This window comes from Ovis canadensis, chromosome 5, assembly GCF_042477335.2.
Source record: "Ovis canadensis isolate MfBH-ARS-UI-01 breed Bighorn chromosome 5, ARS-UI_OviCan_v2, whole genome shotgun sequence".
Classification (NCBI taxonomy): Eukaryota; Metazoa; Chordata; class Mammalia; order Artiodactyla; family Bovidae; genus Ovis; species Ovis canadensis.
In genome coordinates, this window is record NC_091249.1 from 31,234,855 (window position 1) to 31,257,255 (window position 22,401).

The 22,401-nt window shown below is 53.6% G+C and overlaps 1 protein-coding gene across 4 annotated transcripts in view; it reads left to right on the forward strand.

The window, feature by feature from the left end:
• Positions 1-22,401, forward strand: part of RANBP3 (RAN binding protein 3) — a 51,194-nt gene that overhangs the window by 2,048 nt on the left and 26,745 nt on the right. For 2 of the 4 annotated variants that reach the window (XM_069591373.1, XM_069591374.1), the window contains exons 2-3: positions 16,944-16,999; positions 22,191-22,379. In XM_069591373.1, the coding sequence (XP_069447474.1) occupies positions 16,944-16,999; positions 22,191-22,379 (245 nt within the window). The remainder of the gene's footprint in view (positions 1-16,943; positions 17,000-22,190; positions 22,380-22,401) is intronic. The other 2 variants (XM_069591377.1, XM_069591376.1) reach the window with 1 other exon arrangement.

Genomic DNA, 22,401 nt, shown 5'->3' on the forward strand with positions numbered 1-22,401 from the left:
TCCCCCAAACCCGCCCACCCTGCCAACTTTCCCCCCTAGTGGTAAATAGCAGGTCCATTGTTTAAAATTGCTCAGGCCAGACACCTTGAAGTTGCCCCTGGTGACTTTCTCTCACATGCTGCAGCACATCTTTGTCTGTTCTACCTTCAAAATCTTTCCAGAGAATGACCGCTTCTCACCACTGCTGCTGCCACTGCTTGGTCCTCCCTGCCACCTTCACCCATCTGGCAGATTCCCAACCCAGAAGGCAGGCGACCCCTGCATCCCAAGACCTCCCTGTCCTCCCCTCCCGCCGCTCTCTCCCGACTTGCCCTGCTTTAACTACTCCAGCTTTCTCAGCGCCCGTCTTGCACTCCGTATCCCCCCTCTGTTATGCCGCTGGACCTGCTGGTTCCTCCACTCGAGTCAGTCTTCTCCAGTTGTGGCTCGCTCCTGTACCTCCTCCAAGTTCCTCCTCGCATGTTGCTTTGTTGAGAACTTCTGTTTTAACCACCTATTTTAAATTTTATCCTCATTCCCTATCCCTTTTACTCTGTTTCGTGTTACTCCACAGCACTTACCACCTACCAGCAAGCTGGGTTGACGTGCTTGTCTGACTACCCCTCTTCAAGAATGTACGTTCCATGAGGAGCAGGGTTTCTGTCTGTCATTAATGGATCCCCCACCCCACCCGGATGCAGAGTAGTGCCTGGCGCAGGGTATAGGGATCCAGGGAATGTTCATTGAATGAACGAGTGAGGTGTACCTGTGAGCACAAAGGGAAATACGGATTCTGGTTGTCCAGGGACACCATGTCTAGCATAGGTGCTGGCACATGAGCTGTCAGTGGCGTAGCTGAACTGATCAGTGTATAAAATAGAGACAATGGAATGTTCTGTACTTAAAGTTTTTTTGCCTAGTAAATGCCGCACTCACCTAGTATTTTGCCTCTGACACTAGTTCTGGCCTAGCTGGCCTCAAAGAAGTCAAATCCTAGTGGCCTTTTATGCCTCCCTTATCTCTACCGTCCTTTAGTTGGTTGTCATGTGTTTCTCGACTCTATTTCTGGTTTTGGCTTCTGCAGCCCGCCAGCATGTTTAGTTTCTTATCCTCTGTGTGAACTAGGACTTCCTTTCTATGCATTGTGCAGCCTAGGGGACTGCCCCATACGTGTGCTTTCCCACTTGTCGTTGAAGCTCACACGCCCTCTTGGCTTCTGTCTTTCTGGACTGGGATCCTAAGCAGACCCATCCTTACTCCTGGGCGTCTGTAGAGACAGAAAGCAGCGCACATGATCCTGCTGTGCAACAAGGGTTGAGAACCGCCGGCTTGAGTGGTGCGGTACTGGTTAGGAGGGCCGTACTTGTGTAGAGAGAAGCATTTCCAGATGTGCATCGAGTTCAGTGTCTTGTTGGCTCTCATTGCCATGGTGATCTCTTCAGGGATGGTGACAGCCACTCCCACAACCCTTGCTGGTAGTCCTGTAGTCTGTGACTTTTAAAGTCCTGTTGGAATGTTTCCTAGGAGAGAGAGAGAGTGGGGGGGGGGGGGGGAGGTACACTTGTGTCCTGGAATCTTCTACCTGGCACTTCACTGTTGACACATCCCAAAGTCGTTAACCATCTTGTCTCTGGAGTTATTCTGCCTGGTAGACTGGCATCAGGATGTGAAGGCAGCGTTTGGTCTCTGGTGAAGGTGAAGAAGGTGAGCAGAGCATATTGGAGCTTCAGGAGACCTTGGGTTCTAGATCCCCGCCTTAAAACTTGACACCATATACACATGACGCCTTGCTGGCCTGCAGAGCCACATGGCAGAAACCTGAGAGACGTACAGCACAGGCTTCTCAGCTCTCATCCTCTTGACACGTTGGACCAGATGAGTCTCTGTTGAGGAGCTGTCCTCTGCTGTGCAGGATGCTGAGCGTCCCCACAGCATCTTTGCCTCCATGCGACGCTGGCAGCACGCTCCCTGCCTGGCGCCCCTACCCCAGGGGCCGTGACCATCTTCAGACACAGTATGTCCCCCTCAGCTGAGGCCTGTGGTGTGGCGTGATGGTGGACCCCAGTCTCTGCCCTGGAACTGGGCTTGTGCTTTGACTCTGCCTTGTCCTCTCTGAGTGACTTTGGGCAACTCCTTAACCGCTTTGAGCTTCAGTTTCCTCACCTGTAAAATGAGGATAATGGTGATTGTACCTATCACACGGTTGCTCTGAGCCCTGGCTTAATTAATACATATAAATGATTTAGCGCCTATCTCAGCCCAGTAATAAACAGTCAGGAGGAAATGGCAGCTATTTTTATTGTGGAGGGCTTATGTTATAGACACGTTTAGCTGAAGTGCCCAAGGCAAAGTCAGAGAGAGCAAGAAGCGAGTCTGAACGAGGTGGCCTTGGGGCGTGCCCAGGATGGGATGCAGCCAGAGCTGGGCTGTCCATCCTCTTTGGTTCTGTCCTGACTTTGATCACATGACCGTCTAGCCACGCGCTCCCAGCCTGGGCACTCCAGGCATTTGGGGCCAGAGCATTCTCTGTGCTGCGCTGGGTGTCCTGGGATGCTGATCTGTCTCCCTGGTCTCCACCTGCTGGTTGCGGGCAGCACCCTCCCGCTGTCATGACAACCAGACATGCCAGATGTCGCTCAGGTCCCCTGGTGGCGGGGTGGGGGGCTCCCATGGTTGCCCCCCGTTGAGAACCCCCGATCTGGCCTGACCAGATAGCAGTCCGGAGATTTTCAAGGGTGATTTGCCTTTCTTTACTCATCTGACTTGTTTTTAGCCTTTTGTTTGTTTGGCTTTTGGCCATGCTGTGCAGCATGTGGAATCCCTGACCAGGGATCGAACCCATCTCCCCTGCAGTGGAAGCTCAGTCTTAACCACTGGACTCCAGGGAAGTCCCTCACCTTGTTAATTTCAAACCTAACCCCTGAGAGGATGAGATGCAGCTGACTGTTTATTGATGCGCTAGAATTCCAATTGTTGAAGTTCTCCGTTCACTTGATTCTTACCACCCGCTTGCCCTGCCCTCAACTTAATACTTAGGATAAGTGAGAGACAGTTTTTCAAAGTTTCATGAACTTAAACAATAAACATTAACCCTGAGGTTTGCCCTGCAGAATGTACATTGAACTCCCCCTGCATCTCACCTGAGGCAGATTAGGGCTGAGGGTGCCAAGCCTTTGTATACTTGGAAGAAAATGTTAAGTTTTGCCCAAGATCCTGTGTACAGACGAAGCATGGTTGTAGTTCTACAAGTTTAAAACTCCACCGTGTCTTCAGCCTGCCTCTCAGTTAACTGGGAAATGGACTCACCCAGCAGTCCCACTGTGGTTGTTTAGTCACTAAGTTGTGTCCAACTCTTTGCATCCCCATCGACTGTAGCCACCAGGCTCCTCTGTCCATGGGATTTCCCAGGCAAGAATACTGGAGTGGATTGCCTTTTCCTCCTCTGGGGGATCTTCCTAACCCAGGGATCAAAGCCAAATCTCCTGACAGGTGGATTCTTTCACACTGTGCCACCATTTCCTGCGGGCATCGTTGGGTATAGGACAGGTCAAGCTCTGCTGTGTGTTTACACGCTGAAGCATCTGGAGAGAGAGAGGTGACAGAAGTAAGGGCAGAGCTTTGAATGGTATTGGGAGGGGGGCGGTGTTTGGGCCTGGCGAAGAGGGTGTTATAGGTACCAGTCGAATTCCCACCTGAGTTCAGAGACAGAGAATGGTCTGGAGTAAAGTGGGAGATGGGGGCCGTTTGGGGAGCAGTAGGATGCGTCTGGGGGACTTGGACAGGGCCTGTTTCTCATGTGATGGGAGCTGCCTGACAAAGGCAACGGGCAGAGGTAGCTGCTGCCGCCTCGCCGAGCCTCTGGCAGGTAGCTCTCCATGGTACTTTGAAGCGAGCAGGAGGCAAGATCTGGTGGTGGTGGCGCCAGCAGCAAGCAGCAGGGGTTCTCTGTTTTGTTTGGACGTTTGTTTTGCCGCCTTCCTGTGATCCCGTGGAGCCCTGTCCAGCGTGGCTGTGCGCTCCTTGGTGGGAAGCTAGGCCGCTCAGGGCCGCAGAGCAGGTGAGGCCCCTGAGTGTCCACACCTGCTGCAGCTGTATAGCCCTCACTGCGAGTCCTAACCCCGACTGCACTTCACGCTTACTTTAAGGAGGTTGTGGAGGAAAACTAGAACCAACCCTTGGCTGCACCGTCGGAGATGGCTGGAGGAGGCCAGGAGGTCTGCGATGTCTAGGACCCCACCGGTTTTCTGCAGCACAGAGCCAGAGTCAAAAACCCCAGGCAGGAGTTGTGACCTCACTTCCAGGACAAACAGTATGTAATTTGGTCCATTGGGTTTGTCTTTGTTTGCTGTTAGTTAGGAACAGAGTAAGGATTCTAAGGCCTTAGGGGAAAGAACAATCCAGATTTCTGATCTCTCTTGGAAAACAGCACCAGCCTCAGCTGGTGTTCCTGCCTGGCAGTGATGTGCCAGGATTGAGGCACAGCGCCCCCTTGAGACAGGCTGTGCTTCCCAGTCACCACAGGCAGCCTCCGCCCCCTGCCCCCCCCCCCCAGCCCCCTGCCGCCCCAGCCAGCTGGGAACCTGCCTGCTCCCCCCTCCCCAGGCCTGCCTGACCTCGGCTGGCCTGTGGGCTTCAGTCCAGTGGCTCTAGCACCTCTCAGATGTGTTCAGAGCACTGGGTGCTCCGTGGCAGAGACCCTCAGCAGACGGGTCTTGGCGGTCTATCATTAATTCAGGATTCTGTGCACTCGAAATGCTAGTGCTCAGAGCAGCGTTTCTCCAAGATAGTCCAGGGGCACTGGGAGTTTTTCATGGGGACTTTTCAACCTTTTCAAGGGGACTGCGAGTTCAAAACTATTTTCATAACAATGCAAAGGCATCATTTGCCCTTTTCACACTCCTTGTGAATGGATGGTGCTGTTTTTTCCCAGAGGTTGTATAGTGTAACAGATGGGCTGCAGAAGCAGATAAGAAAACCTGGCTGTCTCCTGTTAAGCCAGATGTTAAAACATGTGTCCAAATATAAAATAATGTCCCTCTTCTCCCTAGTGTTTTTATTTGTTTCAAAAATAGTTATTATTCATAAAAGTGTGTTATCTAGATATTATTATCTTAAGTAAATTAACTAATTTCTGATGTTTCTTAGTTCAGTTTCTAACATGTTATCATAGTTTAGTCACTCAGTGTGTCCAACTCTTTGTGACCCCGTGGACTGTAGCCCACCAGGCTCCTCTGTCCAGGCAAGAATACTGGCATAGGTTGCTGTTTCCTTCTCCAGGTTCTAACATGGTACATATCAGTAGCTGTAGCTCACATTTACCGAAATTCTTGGGCATCCTCAATAACTTACAAGTGTGGAAAGGGGTCCCAAGGTCAAAAAGTTTGAGAAACGCTGGCTTGGGCCAGTGGAGCCCAGTGTGAAGGGCCTGAGTGGGGCCTGTACAGGGTCTGTGGGACTTTCTCCCCTGTCTCAGGCCTCGCAGGAATCTTAGACTGGAGCTGACAGGCAGCCTCCAGCTGATAGCTTGTGGCATAGTTGGAAGTGCTCTAGGTTTGTGTCTCATCTCTGTCACTTACTTGCCCAGAATCTTGGGCAAATTGTTTGACCTCAGGTCCTGCATCTGTAAAATAGGAACGGTGCTCTCTAGTCTGCGGATTGTTGTGAAGGAACACATGGCGGGTGATCAGCCCACTAGCGTGTGGGGAGCCGTATCGGTTCCTGCTGTTAGTCTGCTGATGGATCCTAGGGAGAGAGAAAGCTCCTTTCGGGCCATAGCCAAGTTTCATTGGTGCTGGTAGGAGCTGTCCTCCAGCTGCACTGTGTCTCGTGGGATGTTTGGTAGTGTCCCTGGTCTCTACCGAAATGTCTCCGGATATTGTCAGATGTCCCCTTGGGGGCAAAGTCACCACCGTTTGAGTACCCCTGGGTTAGGGGATTCTGTTGACCTCCCCCTACCTGCCCCCCACACACACACAGACACGACTGTGTGGCATAGTCATCTCTACTGAAGTCCTGAGATGCTGCACACATTTAAATATACAGACTGAGTCGGGAGGGAGAGGAGGTTATTCACAGAAGCTGGGGTGCCACCCTGATTTGTGCCATCTGACACACTGAGAATTTACTTCAGTGTACAGCATGAGCTAGGGATCTAACCCGGCCTCCTTGTACATAATCAATGTGTGGTTTCTCAACCTCTGCACAGTTGATGTGTGGGTGGCTCATCCTCTGGGCTTGGGGGGGTCATCCTGTGTACAGTGGGATGCTGGTCAGCATTGTGATCTCTGTTTACCAAATGCCGAATGCCGTTAGCAGCTCCTGCCCTCATGGGAACCAAAAATGTTCAGACATCACCCAGTGGGAGGGAGGGGGGCAAATAAAACTGTCCAGGAGTAAATTGTTTGCCAGCTAGAGCTTAGGGCTCACCCTGCCGACTTTTTTTTTCCCATATGGCCTCTTGGCAGCCGTTGGCATCATGGTGTGATGGACTTCATGTCCCAGTTAAGGGGAACAGTGTTTTCCATGACCTTCAGCACTGTTCCAAGTTCAAGATGAGGGCCTTCCAAGATGCTCTGTGTTTGAGCAATCCCCTTGCACAGGGGTTGAAGCTCAGGGCCGGGTCTGTTGGAAGAGTCGGCCTGTCCCAGTGTGCCCACCTCCAGCCACTGAGTCTCAGAGCCTAGCTCATGCTTCCCAGTGGGTCATTCTGACTCCCCGGGCACCTGTTCTCCTGACAGAGATGATAGTGGTTTCTCCACGCCCTGTTCAGGAGGCAAGCCTCACTTTTGCATCGTATTTTAAATGCCTTTGCTAAATTAAACATCCTCCAGGCTGGCCACACTGGATTTCAGGAATTCGTCAGCCCAGAATGAACGCCTGTGTTGTATCTGTCACAGCACAGCAAGCTTGGGCAAAATAGTTCCAGAGAATGTGGCCTCTACCATGGCAGGAGTTAGAAAAGAAGGCCCCCTGTGCTCAGAGGAGAAAGAACCTTTTGCAGCATTGAGTGGCCATAGGGAATCTGAGCACCCAGGGCCTGGGTCACGCATCATCCGTGCCACATGGATGGGACCCCTGTTCATGGAGTCTTGTTGTCAGAGTGAGGGTCCTGTCAGCCGCTGAGCGAGCGGACCATGCTTCCACAGCCTCGCACGGTCGTCTCAGCCCTCCCCCAGCTCAGACACTGGAGGCTGTGTCCCCAGAACAGTCAGACTCCCATCCACCGGAGATCTCTTCTCCTCACCACCCCCAGTGACCTTATTAAAAACATCCCAGCACACCAAGATGGGAAAGATTGCCCGAGGACCCCTGCCAGGGTGGGGTGGGATGTGAATGCGGCACCTCCACTCACTCCTCACCACACACCCCCTCCCTCCCCACTCCCACTCCCCCCCTCCCCCCAGGAGCTCTTGGCTCACTAGGCCTCAGGGTTCTTCCTGCCCTTTGTTCATTCACGCTGAGGCCCCGCCCCCGCGGCCAGGTACTCTGCCTCCGCCTGGCTCACTCTGTCACCCACCCAATGCCCCCTTGTGACCCCTGCACGCCTCTGCTTCATGTTTTTCCTTCCCTCTTCCCACTAGAAGAGGGCTGTGGCCTCATCCACCTTTCGTCCTGTCTCTGGCCCCTGGGCCCTTGTGGGTGCTCAGGAGGTCGCACTGCTGCGAGCAGGGCTTGGCCGGTGGACTGGCCAATCATCTCAGTGATTCTCTCGGCCTCAGAAGGGTTCCAGGGATTCTGAGAGATGGAGAGTGTGTGGTCAGGCCGCCCTTGGAGAGGGACTGGCAACTGGAGTTGAGTCCAGGACCCACGCTTTGAGATGGCATTCGTGTATCTGCAGTGTCCTGTGTGTAATTAGAGTAAGATAATAAAGCCAGCCGGTTCCCGAGCTCTGGATGTGCGTCTTTGGGTCCAGTCCTTCTGAACCGACAGAGTGGGGGTCCCATCTGCGCTGACAGACACAGGCATGTGTGGAGAGAGTTCACCTGCAGGGGATCCCAACCCCGGGTGGTGGAGGCCCACCTGAACGCACACAGAACCCAGTGCCCGCGTTCCCAGGTTTCCTTGGTTAGTCTGCAGCCTCTGCAGAGGTCTTGTAGTCCTGAGATTGCCCTTGGGAGCTGTCCCCCTTCATGCCCAATCTCAGCTCAGCCGTGCTCTTGTCACGCCATCTAGTGGTAGAACAGAGAACTACTGTCGAAGCTGGCTCCCTGGTTTCTTGGTTGCTGTAGGTGAGGTTGCTGACTTTGGTTTAGTAATAGGCGAATGGGGTTTTTCTGGGATTTAAGGCCCAGGGGTATGCACAGTGCAGGGTGTGCCCCAGGATCTTGTAGTCTGAGTGGATGGGGCAAGGATGGGAAGGTCGTAGGGGTCTGCCGGGCCGATAGTTCTAGAAGAGAAGGCGGCAGATGTAGCTTGGCCCGAGAGGTTGTGAGGGATGTGAGGCGTCCAACTTGGAAGTCAGGCTTAGGGTTCTGATCCCACCCCCGCTATGGGGACCCATCATGACTTAGGGCACCCATCTCTCCAAGGCCTCCCAGTCTGGCTCTGTGATTTGCAAATCAGAGATGATAAATGATTTCTCTGCCATGGGGCTGTGATGACACTGAATGAGATGGAGTGTGTGAAGTGCCAGGGTCTAGGAAGGGCCACTGAACAAATATGAGCCATTTGTCATCCCTGCTGTTGTCAGGGTAAGGTTGGAGCCCTGAGCAGTGGCTTGATCTCAGTATGTGAAGGTAACGGTGTGAGGAAGAGCATTCCAGAAAGAAGGGATAAGATCATCATCTCCCAGCCTGTGCTCCTGTGGTCTCTGTGAGACCAGTTGAGAGCTGCCTGAGGCAAAACACATTCGAACACCAAAAAAGGAACGAAGGGGCCCACACCCCACAGTGGCTGGGCTGTGGGGCCGCGGAGTCTGCGGGGCATGAGATCAGAGGCGTCGCCTAGCAACAGCACGATGGAGATCAGTTCCATTCTTCACTGGAGAATTAGCTGGTGGACAGTGTTGACACATTGGTGAAAAATTCACCTTTATGTTGCTGCACCGAACTGTTTATAATAATTCCTGAGAAAAGAACGGCTCGAAGGGTTGAGATAGTAAGTATCGGGGGATTAAAGCGGTTGCCACGTATTAACAGACCGTTGTTTGTGCTGGCAAGATGCTTTCCATATTTTTTGCACAGATAAGAAGATTAAGCCACATCAGCCCAGGATTAAAGCTCATTTCGCACAAGTACCTTACTGACATTTTGGTCAAGAATTGTAAGTGGCTTTCCAGATGGGAGCTGTTTCCTGGCAGGTGTTGGAGACATCATTTTAGTAGGGGGATAAACAGAACAGGCCAAGGTGGTCCAGTGTGCTCTCTGGGGTCTACAGTTTCTTCTGTTGAGTTTAACAGACGTCCTCAGGCACAGGCAGTCAAGCCGCCACGGGGGGGTGCCAGAGCTTGTCATGGAGCAGCCGCCCGTGGTTTCTGTGTACATACCTCCCTGCACGGCACAGTGGAGAAGGAAAGCCTGCGTGCGGGGGTGAGAGAGAGAGAGAGAGAGAGAGAGTGTGTGTGTGTGTGTGTGTGTGTGTGTGTGTGTGTGTTTCCAGCTTAGACAGTGGAAGTGTTACACAGAACATCCCACGGTTAAACGTTTGACAGATGAAGACGGCATGGCTTGCCTCTCCGTGGAGCATGCACCTCGGAGTGGGTCTTCATTTTTTCTCTGAGGACCATAAGGATCTGCCCTTGGCTTAACAGCATGCTTGCTCATCCGAAGCAGATGGTCTCGTGACTTGGTGAGAGCCCACCGCTCACCGGCTAGTTTCTTTGGGACTCTTCCAGAGATGTCTGTCTAGAATGTTCACTGTAGCTGCTTTATTCCTGATGTTACTTCTCAAAAGAAAAGTCTCAGCGTCTCAGCTTCGAGGCCCTCCTAAGCGGGAGAGATGGGAGGAAACAGGCTAGGGTAGTGACTTTCTCCCTTTTGCCCCTGCGGTGGGGGGATAGCAGTGGAGGTCAGGGGCCAGAGTCAGACCTGCCTGGGTTGGAGGCCCAGACCCACCTTGGACAAGTCACTTGGCCTGAGTCTCCGTTTCCTGTTCTGTAAACTAAGGACCTGCCCTTTCAGGTGGTTGTGAAGATTCAGGACAGTGTTGCCAGCAAAGCACTGAGCACCTGCCTGGTCGATCAGTACCCCACAATCAGTGACCACTGATGGGTGAGACCATCTGAGGGTCTGGACACCCCATCTGGAGTGTTCTTGCTGTGACTGCATGGCAGAGGCTGGGAGGCGTTTAAAGATGGGTCTCCCAAGACCTGTGTCACCCTGGAGGGTTGGGACACACACCCTCCTACCACGGGGCTGCCGCTGCAGTCCAGGCCAGCTCCTTGCATCTGGGCAGCTGCCACCACCCACCCTTTCCCTCGGGACTCCTCCACCGTAGACTGGCTTCAGGTCTGTACCTGCTCCATCCCCCTTTCCTGCTGCATCAGAAATAGACACACAAGTCATTTTGTTTTAAGGGTTTTACCACCAGTCATTCTCTGGGCAGAAAAGACACCAGTGAACCCTCCCTGTCCCCTGCCCTGCCTGTAGCGGTGGTGTCAGAAAGCCCACGGTTTTAAATCTGTCAAGCATGACACTTTGTAAAACTCTCCTCTTCTTTCTGACCCTCCTCACCTCCTCTTTCAGGAGACAGTTTAAGGGGCCCTCTTCCTGACAGAGGTGTCACACAGATAACAGAGGTGCCTTCAGGGTGGGGCTTTTACAGCTTCCCACACAGGCACCCAGCCATCTGAGGACTTTCCCCCAACCTGGGCCCTGGGTGAGTAGTTTGTGCTTTAGGAGAAGGACCTGGCTCCTCGGTGATCGCTTTCTTACCCAGAGACCTCCACTCCCAACTGAGAGGATGGTTTATGGACCCTTGGGTCCAGAGGCGGCCTGCACCTCAGGGACCCCCTGACTTCTTCACAGCCATCTTACTTCCTTTACTCAACAAAGAAACTAGCCGCCTAAGTGTTATTGGTGCTTACCTTCCAGGAGCGTCTCCCCTGGGCCGTGCAGTCACGGGGGGTTGCCCCCCGCTCCTCTCACCCCGGGCTGGGGCGTTTCCCACCCTGACCTTCCTCGAGTTCCTCCAGTGCGTCCGCATGCCTCCCTGCTCCTGGCTGCCTGGCCAAGTGCTGCTCCGCCTTCTGCTTAGAGGCGCTTCCTCCAGAAGCCTTCCCTGATGGGCTGCTCCTCTGCAGCCTCACCGGCTTGGGTGCCCCAGCCCTGCACTCTGTGCTTCCTCTCTGTTGTAATGTTCAACTAAGTCTGAAGTCGGCTCCTGGCAGGCAGGGGACGTGTCTCTCTGTGTCACCACCACACCCTAGAAACCCTCTTGAGGCAGGGGTAAGGGCTTTCCCTGGCTGGGAGCTGGGATCACAGTTGGGCTGGGGTAGCCCCCTGGGGCCCTGGAGCTGAGGAGGGCTGTGTGGGGGACAGTGGAGGAGGGGTTCAGACCAAGAGCAGCCACCTTGGACTTGGCATCGGCACCTTGGAAAGCTGAGGTGAGGTGGGCACCCCCAGTGCATCCCTGACAGTAGTACCCACTCTGTCCAGAGGAGGGCCATTCTTCCGGGTGACTTGGGGTTCTGAATCCCGCCCACTTCACACAGCAGTGCTGACTGCAGTTACCCACTGTTCTCAGGCCTCGTCACAGGTGTTCTTGCAAAGGGTTCTCTGGTCAGATAGTTTTGGGTAACATTTAAAACACCTGGTGGACAGACTCTGCACTAAATAGCATGCATCTGATTAACCTTTTACTGTCTTAGGTCTTTGTGGTGGCCTTAGTCTCTACAAATCTGTGGAGGTGGTTTTCTCTTCACGCATGGAAGGAGAGCTGGGCTGGGATTCCAGGCACTCCCTGGAAGCCTCATTGCCCCGTCCCCCTTGTTCAGTTGCTATGTTGTGTCTGGACTGAGGCACCCCAGGCTTCCCTGTTCTTCACTATCTCCTGGCGTTTATTCAAACTCATGTCCACTGAGTCAGTGATGCTATCTAACCATCTCATCCTCTGTTGCCCTCCTCTTCTTTCGCCTTCCGTCTTTCCCAGCATCAGGGTCTTTTCCAATGAGTTGGCTCTTCTCATCAGGTGGCCAAAGTATTGTTGCTTCAGCTTCAGTTCCTCCAATGAATATTCCAGACTGATTTCCTTTAGGAATGACTGGTTTGACCTCCTTGCAGCCCAAAGGACTCTCAAGAGTCTTCTCCAGCATCACAGTTCAAAAGCATCAGTTCTTTGGTGCTCAGCCTTCTTTATGGTCCAACTCTCACATCTATACATGACTACTGAAAAAAACCATAGCTTTGACTAGACGGATCTTTGTCAGCACAGTGATGTCTCTGCTTTTTGTTATGCTCTCTAGATTTGTCATAGCGTTCCTTCCAAGGAGCAAGTGTCTTTTACAATTTCATGGCTGCAGTCACTGTCCGAAGTGATTTTGGAGCCCAGGAAAAATAAAACCTGTCACTGCTTCCACTTTTTCCCCTTCTCTTTGCCATGAAGTGATGGGACTGGATGCCATATTAGTGTTTTAAATGTTGAGTTTTAAGCCAGCTTTTTCACTCTCCTCTTCACCCTCATCAAGAGTCTTCTTTAGTTCCTCTTCACTTTCTGCTATTAGATTGGTATCATCTGCATATGTGACATTGTTGCTATTTCTCCAGGTCTTTATTCCAGCTTGTGATTCATTCAGCCTGGCATTTCGTACGATGTATTCTGCATATAAGTTAAATAAGCAGAGTGACAATATACAGTCTTGATGTACTCTTTTCCCAATTCTGAACTAGTCCGTTGTTCCATGTTTGGTTCTAACTGCTGCTGCTTGACCTGCATATAGGTTTTGTCAGGAGACAGGTAGAGTGGTCTGGTATTCCTATCTCTTTAAGAATTTTCCACGGTTTATTGTGATCTGCACAAAAGCTTTAGCATAGTCAGTGAAGCAGAAGTAGATGTTTTCTGGAATTCCCTAGCTTTCTCTGTGATCCAGCGAATGTTGGCAGCTTGTTCTGGTTCCTCTGCCTTTTCTAAATCCAGCTTGCGCATCTGGAAGTTCACTTGAGAAAGCAGAGCTGGGCTGGGGTCTCAGGCATACCTTAGGAGCCTCGTTGCCATTGTCCCCACTCCTTCCCCACCCTGGGATCTCAGTCTCCTGTGTGATGGTGCTCATCTGGTGACCGCACAGGTGGTGACCCGGGCCAGTTGAAGACCAGCCTGCCTGGAGGAGGGCACGTGTGTGTTGTCGTGAAGTCAGGACTGATCTACGGGTTACAGGCTTGGGGCCCTGAAGTGGATGAGCGGAAATGAAACTCGCGTGGCTCTGGTACTCTGTGTCTTTGGTAGAGAACTGACTGAAGTTCATGACTGCCAAACCTGCCATCCAAGGGGTCTCCCTGGCCCCAGTGGCAGCATTGCGCTTGCTTTGTGACTGTGTGTCGATCACATGTCAGGTATGAGACTGCGTTTGGCTATGAACAGGCAGAGGCTCTCAGGAAGCTTATGGTCCAGGGGTAGACGCAGCCGGTGAGCAAATAACCTGCCCCGCCCTGTCCCACCGCCACCTGGAGCCCCCAGGCTCCGCCGTGCCAGGCCGCATGTACACACACCCCCTCTGCTTTCACAAGATGTTTTACCCTGAAGTTTTCTGCCCCCAGTTTCCTCGTCCTCGTTTTTCCCATGGTGCCTTGCACCGAGTAAGGGCTTCATCTGCCTATGTGATTACATGGCAGCTGGTACTCCCACAGGAAGAAGGGTGGGGCAGGGGGGGGGTTCAGTGCAGACATGACGGACAGTTCTCACCCTCCACGCACCGGGTCATGGGGGCACAAAGCTATTCTGGGGGCTGTCTGTGGTCTCTCAGACTCCCTGACAGGCAGCCTTGGTGTCACCCATGCAGATATAAGCCAGAGCAGGCTTCAGGAGCCCAGTTCAAACTGGGAGCTTCCCAGGGGAAGCAGTGTCAGCACCTGGGGAAGAGAAGGCGAGACTGTCTTCCCGGCAGAGGGACTAAAGCGGGCGAAAGTCCCAAAGTGACAGAAGCATGGAGCACACGGGGACCAGGGCTCGTCAGTGTCCCAGTCACGGTCGGCGGGGCTGGCCTGTGCAGAGGGCCTATGCCTCAAGTTGGGGAGGATGTTGCCAGGTTGTAAGCGTGAGTTTCGCACCAGTAGTTTCGGCGGCCACCCCAAGGGGTGAGGGTAGAGGCGGGAAAAGACGGGAGGTCTCAGCCGTGACCGTGGAGGTAAGGAGGGCGGATCCACTCACAGAGCCCAGAGCCCTGTGTGCCCCTCGCTGCCCTCTGCCCCCAGCTGCTCCAGAAGGCACTGGGCAGGCCCCGTGAGCCACAGCCAGCCCCCTGCCGAAACCAGTTCCCCTCCCACCCCGCCCTGGGGGCCCCCGGGCAGCTCCTCCCGGGGCCTCTAGTCACAGCACCAAGGAGCTCTTCCTCTGCTGTCTGCATGCTGCTTCTCTCAGGCCTCCTTACAGCCCAGCGTGGCGCTCATTTTCTCAGTGCCCCTCCCCTTACTCGCCCCTCCCTCAGTTACTTGTTGAGTCCCTTCAGGGTGCCCAGGGCTGTTCTCGGGCTTTGGGACAGGAGGGGAGCAAGGCAAGGGCTCCCATCTCATGGAGTTGGTGTCTTACTCGGGCCGAGAGGCCCTAACCCTGCACGCGCACACAGGCACACACACGCGCACACACACACACACAGTGTGACAGGTGGTAGTGCTGCTATGAGAGCAAGCAGGCATCCTGTCTTCCCTGGGAGGCCCGTCCCGGGTTTCTTCTCCAGGCGACTGTGTGTTTAGTGAGGTCTGCAATGGCTAGGCCTCCCCTTTCAGGGGCAGAAATCAAGCTCAGGCTGGCTTAAGCAAAAGTCAACATTTGCTGGCTTAACTGAAGAGTCAGGGTGGGAGGTGGGGTTAGCTTTGGGCCTGCTGACTGGGGGCCTCCAGCCCAGCCTCCAGGGCTCCGTTTCCTTCTCCACCCCCAGCTTTGCTCCCAGCTGCGTTGGCTCGGCTCCAGCTCCCCTTGTGGCGACACTCGGCCGCTGGCAGCCCTGGGATCCTCTCCCACCAGCTTAGCAGCCCCAGCAGAGCAAGGGGGCCCCTTCCCCGGCAGCTCTGGCGAAAGTCCCGGGCCTGAGTGCCGTCACTGCCAGCAGTCTGGCCTCGCTGCCGTGCCTGGTGCCCCCTAGGCCAGGGCAAACAGCATCTCCCCTCTGGCCTGGAGCCAGGGCTGTAGGAAGTGGGCCTTGGGCTGATGCCAGCTCCTTCCTGCGTGCCCCCAGCCTTGCAGCTGGCCTGGAGCAGAATGCGGAAGTAAGGCTGGGACCCGGGCCTGCAGCCCTCGATGCTGGGCTTGTCGGGCAAAGGGCAGTGGCAGGTGTCTGGCCATCCCCGTGGTAGATGTGTGTGTGGAAAAGCTGCTGCTGTCCCCAGAGTCCCTGCAGCTCACCTTCGCTGTCACTTACTGCCCAGCAGTAAGCACGTTCGTTCTTCTTCGTTCACCTGGGTTTGTGGAGCTGCACATCTGTGCTGGGAGATCCTTCCACGCCCCCCACTCTCCTGCCCTGTGGCACTGCAGACTCTGAGCTGTCACTCACCCCAGTGGTGGCGGCGCGGGCTGCGCCTGGTGAGGACTGTCGTGGTGAATCTGACTCGGGTGCCAGAGTGAGTGAGGCAGTGGAGGAAACGGTCACCATCAGTGGGCCATGGTCCCAAAGTGCAGATGGGCGTCTGTCCTGCTCCTCTGTGGCGTGGGAGTTTTGGGGGTGGGGCGGGCACAGTGTCCTGAGGCCATTTCCCCGCACCTTGTCCCCACACCCTCCTCTTCAATATGGGTGGTCGCCATCGCCCCTTCCCCACACTCTGGTCTCTCTGTGCTTTCCTCCCCCCACCCCCTTCACAACTGCCCCACCTCCTTACATCGCCACCATCTGCCTCTCAGGCTGCCCGTCACCTCAGGAGCCGCCTTCACACCTGTCCCTCCATTCCGGGCTCCTCTGCTGAGGCTTCAGCTCAGCCTCCTCTCCCAAGATGCCCCAGACCCTACCCTCCGACCAGGTGCCCGCGAGTGCCCTCGTGGCCTGTGAACCGCACACCCATCCTGCCGGGTAAAGGCTGTGCTAGTGCGGGCTCCTGGCTCAGCCCGGGACTCAGGCAGGGGAAGGGCTGTGCAGATGCTGCCCAAGTTCATAACAACACCCCCCTGCCCCCGCTTCCCATCCATGCCACCCCCCACAGAGCTCAGGAGCACACCCAGAGCCCTGCACTCAGGCCCCAGACAGAAAGGCGGTGCCCGCTCCGGCGGGTGGCAGAGGGCCAGGGACGTGGCCCCTCGGACGGAAGACCAGTGGTGCTGACTGAGGACGACCGGCGGCAGCCATCTCCTGGCCCAGTGACAGTGTCCCTGAGCTTCTCCCTCCAGCAGCGGCTGTGCAGGCTGGGCTTCTCAGTCCTCACAGCGCCGCACTCTTCCCTAACTCCTCACAGCTCCACACTCTTCCTTAACGGGCGCTCACTGAGACGCCCCGGTGGGGACGCAGAGCTGACTTGAGCTCAGTAATCCTCCAAAGAGCGTGTGCCTTGTGGGCAGAGGTTGTGGATGGGTTGCCCCCGGCCCCAGCTGGCCTGCAGATTTGAAAACAAACATTTTAAACCTGCGGACTTCCAGTGACATGGCCGTTCTAAGCCAGTCTCGAAACTGTTTATTGGTGTGTACATGCACACAGAAAGATGCACATAGCTTTACACGCTGAACACTGCACATTTATATCGAGAAACTGTTTTCTAGGTGATCCGATGATCATTCGAGTTACTAGTTTTATATTGGATTTGTGTTTTGTTTTTAACTTATCACAAACAAATGTAGCTGTGTTTACTGTATGAATACAGTGTTGGGGGGAAAAACACCAATTTTTCTTTTTGCAGAAAAGCCTGCCATTGCTCCGCCTGTCTTTGTGTTTCAGAAGGAGAAAGGACAAAAGGTAAGGGGCCGGTATGTTCTCCCATCCCCTCTTCCCCCACCACCTCCCCCCGAAGGTCGCAGCGCCGCCATGGGGCTCAGGGAAGAAGGCCTGGTGGCCTTAGGTTTACCATGGCCCAGGGTTAACAGAGGGTGTGTGGACAAGGCTCAGAGACCCTGTTAAGAAACAGAGAGAGAGCGCTTCCTTCTAATTCACTGTTGAAGTACTGCTGTGCATCAGGGAACCTGGTAGGAGGGAAGGAAGGTGGGAGGAGAGGGGAGGAGCAGGAGCAGTGCTGAGTAAGGAAAAACAGGACCTTTACCGCGTTTAGGGGAGTTTTTGGCCTCAGCCAATTTGGCGTAAGTGCATTTAGAATAATTGGCAGCCGGCTTGCATCATGTGTTCACTGCCTGTCCTTAAAGGTTGCTTTACGTTTCTGCTTGGCTCTGTTGTTGGAGATACTTCACCAAATTCATGGTAAAGAGTTCGCGCGCCTGGAGGGCGAGGCAGTGCCTTCCCATGTGTGGTCCTTGTCATGTGTGGTCATTCACCTTGAAGTCATCAGGCCGTGTCCCTCCCTGATGGGGCAGCGTGGAAGGTTGGGGTTGTGTCTCGAGTTAGTCGATGTTCTGTGATGACCCAGGGGTATATGGGGACTCTCCCTATTTGTCAAAAAAACGTGGACAGTGCCTGTCCTCGTGCCCGGGGACAGCAGGTGTGATGTCATGGCCACGGCAATGTCTCAGAGTGAGCTCTGCACTGCGTTGACACCAGTATTCTGAAATCTGTGTGCGTCTCATTAGTGAGGACAGCCTCTGAGGGGCCCCTCGGCTCTGGACTCATGACCCACAGACCAGGTGGGTCCTCCCGAAGGTGACTGGCCCTGAGGCTGGGGGCTGCTGGCAGCCGAGCCGCTGCCTGTAGACCCTGCCCCGTGGTCTGAGAAGAGGCCAGTCTTCTCCCTGTGTGCGGTGCAGCGTTCGAGGGCTGTGGGGAACGGTGCTAGTGTGGGGGCAGGGGCGGGGAGGAGCGGCAGCTGCCCTGAGACCCCCACACCCCCTGGCAGGGTGTTTTCTGTGTTATCTGCTGGGCTTGTTCTCGCATGAATCTTTCCCATTGTCAGTTCTTCTGCTGAGGAATCAGAAAACACAAGAAAAGGTTCTTCCCTTTTTGCTTCTGTTTCCTGGGTCATGCTTTCTGGGTCCGTCAGCCTCAGCTGCCTCCTCCCCATTGGGCCCTGACCGATACGTACAGTTCAGTTTCACGTGCTTTTATCATTTGTCCTTTGGAAGTTCAACCTCTGTGAAGGGGCTGATGTGTTTCTTCTGGCTTTTAGAAGTCACCGTGTTTGGTTTCTGCTTCAGATATGAAAGTCACTTATTTTACTCAGGCTTTCCATAAAATCGGGACTTTCTAGAATTTTGAATTTTACTGTGATTCTCTTTTGAACCACTTTTAGATTATCAACAAACTAAGGGCTGTCATAACTGTTTTTGTTAATAAAACTTTATTGGCGCACAGCCCCGCCCAGTGTGTACTGGGAGTTGTGGCTGCTCTCTCCCTGTCAGCTGCAGCATGAAGGAGTTTGGACTGAGACCAGGCAGCCTGCAGATTCAAACATATTCAGCACCTGGCTCTTTACAGAAAAAATGGTTGGCAACCCAGATTTGAAACAAGTAATTGAAATAGATAATTCTGAAGACTTTCCAACAATCAGCAGGATGAAAAACTAAAGTGTAACTTTTATTCAGCTGAATTTAAAATGCTTTTAAAATTACTAATTCTTATTTCAGTACTGTTTTCATGGTTGAGATGGCTCTGTTGCTTTGTCTATTCAAAGGCCGAGTTACACTCATTACCTTCAGAAGGTTGATTCTAGTTATGCAAACAGGCTAAGTTCGAACCTGAAGAGTTGCCAACAGGATGCTCATCCTCATGAAAACACGCACCTCCGAGTATTGACTCAGTGCCAGCTCTAAATGGGCTTCTAAAAATAGCTGACCATCAGCTCTTGAGATTCCGGCTCTCTGCTAGTGTCATACTTGTGTGACAAGATCACTGGAAGGGCGTGGAAAACCTCTGCAGCAGAGGCCAGGGGAGTCTGTGTGTTCATCAAGGCCCATGTCAGAGCTGCCGAGTGGGCGGCTGCCCAGTAGACATGGGGCCTCCTCCTTCTCTGCTGCTTGTGACCACTTGGGCATCAGGCGGGAAGGACATGGAGAGGCCCAGACAGCTGGCTTGGTGTCTGTGTGGCCCCCGGGGCCAGGGCAAGGTGGGTCTGCAAGGAGCAGCCACCACACCTTCCTGGGGCCCCCCCTGCTTTCCCGTCTTGCTGCCATCTCAGCCCTCTCTGCTCACACCACAGGGTTGGGAAACAACAGGCTGCTCTTGTTTTTTCCCAAGTGAGCTTTTCTGCCCGTTTTCAACTTTCTGTTTTGAAATTTTTGTCAAGTCCTCAGAGAAATTAAAAGAACGGTACCATGGACTGGACCCCTGGGAAGCCACCTTGGGTAGGCATCACTGTTAACATCGTTATCATAAATGCTGCTGCTGCTGCTGCTAAGTCGCTTCAGTCATGTCCGACTCTGTGCAACCCCATAGACAGCAGCCCACCAGGCTCCCCTGTCCCTGGGATTCTCCATGCAAGAACACTGGAGTGGGTTGCCATTTCCTTCTCCAGTGCATGAAAGTGAAAAGTGAAAGTGAAGATGCTCAATAGTGTCCAACTCTTAGCGGCCCCATGGACTGCAGCCTACCAGGCTCTAGAAACACTCAGCTGTAAGTTGTGCCCCCGACGGCTCTCCCTTAAAGACAGTTGTCTCCTTGGAATTCCTCCCCACAGCCCCAGTGCCATGGTCACGCCTGAGAGAGTGATCATTAGTTCAGAAACATCCTGTAATATATTTGGTCCAGATGGAAATTGTCCTAAGTGTCACCCACACAGCTATTTTCTGAGCCACTTTTGGATCCACAGAGATCAAGGAGTCCCATTGTCACCTGTGGGCCCATTCCCTTCTTTTGGTGGGTAATCCGTAAACCGCTAGTGCACCCACGGGATGTACTCCAGGAGCCCCCAGTCCCCTTCAGAGGGCCAGCTGTTATTACCAAATCATGATCAAGATAAAAAATTGGAAACTGAGAAGAAAAAAGTTAGGCTGCCGGCCCAGGCATTTTTGGTGCTGGTTTGGTGATGAAACCACCTAGGATTTTCTATCCGTCCCATAGACAAGGTTTGAGCTGCCTTCACAGCAAACCACAGATCGGTGGCCTGCCGGCGGCGTCCCTGGGTCTTGGGAAGAGTCCTCAGATCCTCTCATCATTCTATGTCAGAGCCTCGGGCAGCTGGAAATGCAGTCTTGATGCCAAAACCCAGACCAAGTGCAAGAGCCTTTCCTGTCGCTTCCCTATGCCTGAACTTCCTCAAGATGGCGCTCTTCACAAGATGCTTGGGTTTCCACGCGTTTGTGTTTTAGGGGCAAAAATGAAACCTTCTTAACTGCCTTGAATGAAGACAGTTTTTTTCTTTTAAACAGGAAGAGAATTTGAATCTCCTTCTGTGGGTTGTTACACTGTTTGTGATAACTGAAGGTTCCTTTCATTTACTTTATCTTCCAAATATTTGTTAATCTGAAGGCAGAAGACTTTGGGGTTGCTGTGGCAGAATAAAGACAAAAAGCAGTTCAGTAAAAAGACAGAAAGCAGTTACAACAGCAGTCTGCTGTTGGGCAGAAAGCAGGGTGTCGCTGACAATGCTGGGAGCTTACTGTGTGTGTAACAAGCGTGTTCTGTGTGTGTGGCTTTTTGTCAGCCATCTGTATCTTAGGATGATGTTAAAGGCTGCCAAAATCCCAATGTCTGACTTTAACGAACATGTTGAAAACCTACAGGCTCTTTAGAGCTTACTTTCCTTGTCCAGAAGAAATACTCAAGACCCTAGGAGAAAATGCTGGGGTGGCATTTGTATTTCTTTTGTTTCTCTGGTATAGACTTCATCTCTGCCATACACAAGGGCATTTGAACTTTTCTGTTCAAAAAGTGGGATTGTTTTAAAAACCCTAGATGTTCTGTATACAGATGGACGGTCTCCCATGGAGCTCTGGGTTCGTCCCCTCTGGCTGGGCGTCCAGTGCTGGCTGTAAAGCAGCAGCAGGCAGGTGTGGGGCCCCGCCTCGGCGCCCGGCACAAGTTGGAAGAGCAGCCTGAGGAGGAAGGGCTTTACGTCTGTGATCTCCCTGCATAAGAAGAGTCCACTTGGGCGACTTTTCAGACATGCGGATGTGTTAACGTCACGTGGCTTTTGCTTTTCCAAGAGTGTTTGAACGTTCTCTTAAATCTTTTATGTAGTTGCTTTCATCCAGCAGGCTCACACATTTAAAAATAGTCCCGAGTCTTGTCTAAAGAGGGTTCAGTCACTTCACAGGCAGGAGGAATGTGACTGCATCTACAGGGAGACAGGGTGGCCCCGTTGTCATTCAATTCACAAAGTGAGAGAAGCTTGTGGTGGATGAGGTTTGGGGACCGGAGCCCACCTGTTGGATCCAGGCCACCAGCTTTGCAACAAGCCACTTCCATAGAAGCCCCTCCTGAACCCCAAGAACTGCCTCAAAGGATTCCGGCTTCCCCTTACTCTGGCTGTTTCCTAGATAAGGCCTGGCCAGGGAGACTCCTAGGCTGAAAGGCTCCATCCTTCAGCCAGACCTCCACCCAGCTTGCTGGGTCCCCGACACATGGACACTTGCACTCACTGAGCAGGGATGCGTTTCCTTCCTCTCGGGTTTACGGGCACAGATGGGAGGTGCTGCCGGGGCTGCAGCTCCTGCTGAAGCCCCAGTCCCAGCGGCCAGACACGGTGCCGGTCCTCACCCCCCCCTTCCCGAGTTGTCTGAGTGGATGGCTTACTAACCCCAGGGGCAGTTTGGTCACTGAGACCGTTTCCTCGTGGCTGCCACCAGCAGAGGAGCTTCATGCCGCAGAGGCCGCCTGCCAGTTTTCAAAACCTGGGTCCGACTTCTTGGACACCTTAGAAAGTGCCAGGTCTGACACTTGGCCCATGTCACCGCCCTCTGACAGCGTGGAGGGCCAGCTCTCTTGGCCCGACATCCCTCCCAGGCAGGAGCGTCAGGAGATGCTCAACCTTTGAATCCCACCCCTCCCCTGCCCCACATTGCAGGCTTTGTTTACATTGAAGGAAAATTGTCTTTTTTGCTCCCAGTCCTCTGCAGAGCAAAAAGACTTGTCGGATTCGGGAGAGGAGCCTCGGGGGGAGGCTGAGGCCCCCCACCATGGCACGGGTCACCCCGAGTCAGCTGGTGAGCATGCCCTAGAGCTTCCTGTCCCCGCTAGCGCTTTGGCCCGCGCTCCCGAAGCCCAGCTTCTTCCTTTTCCACGAGAACTGGCAGGGGTAAGTCCGCCTCCCCCTGGCA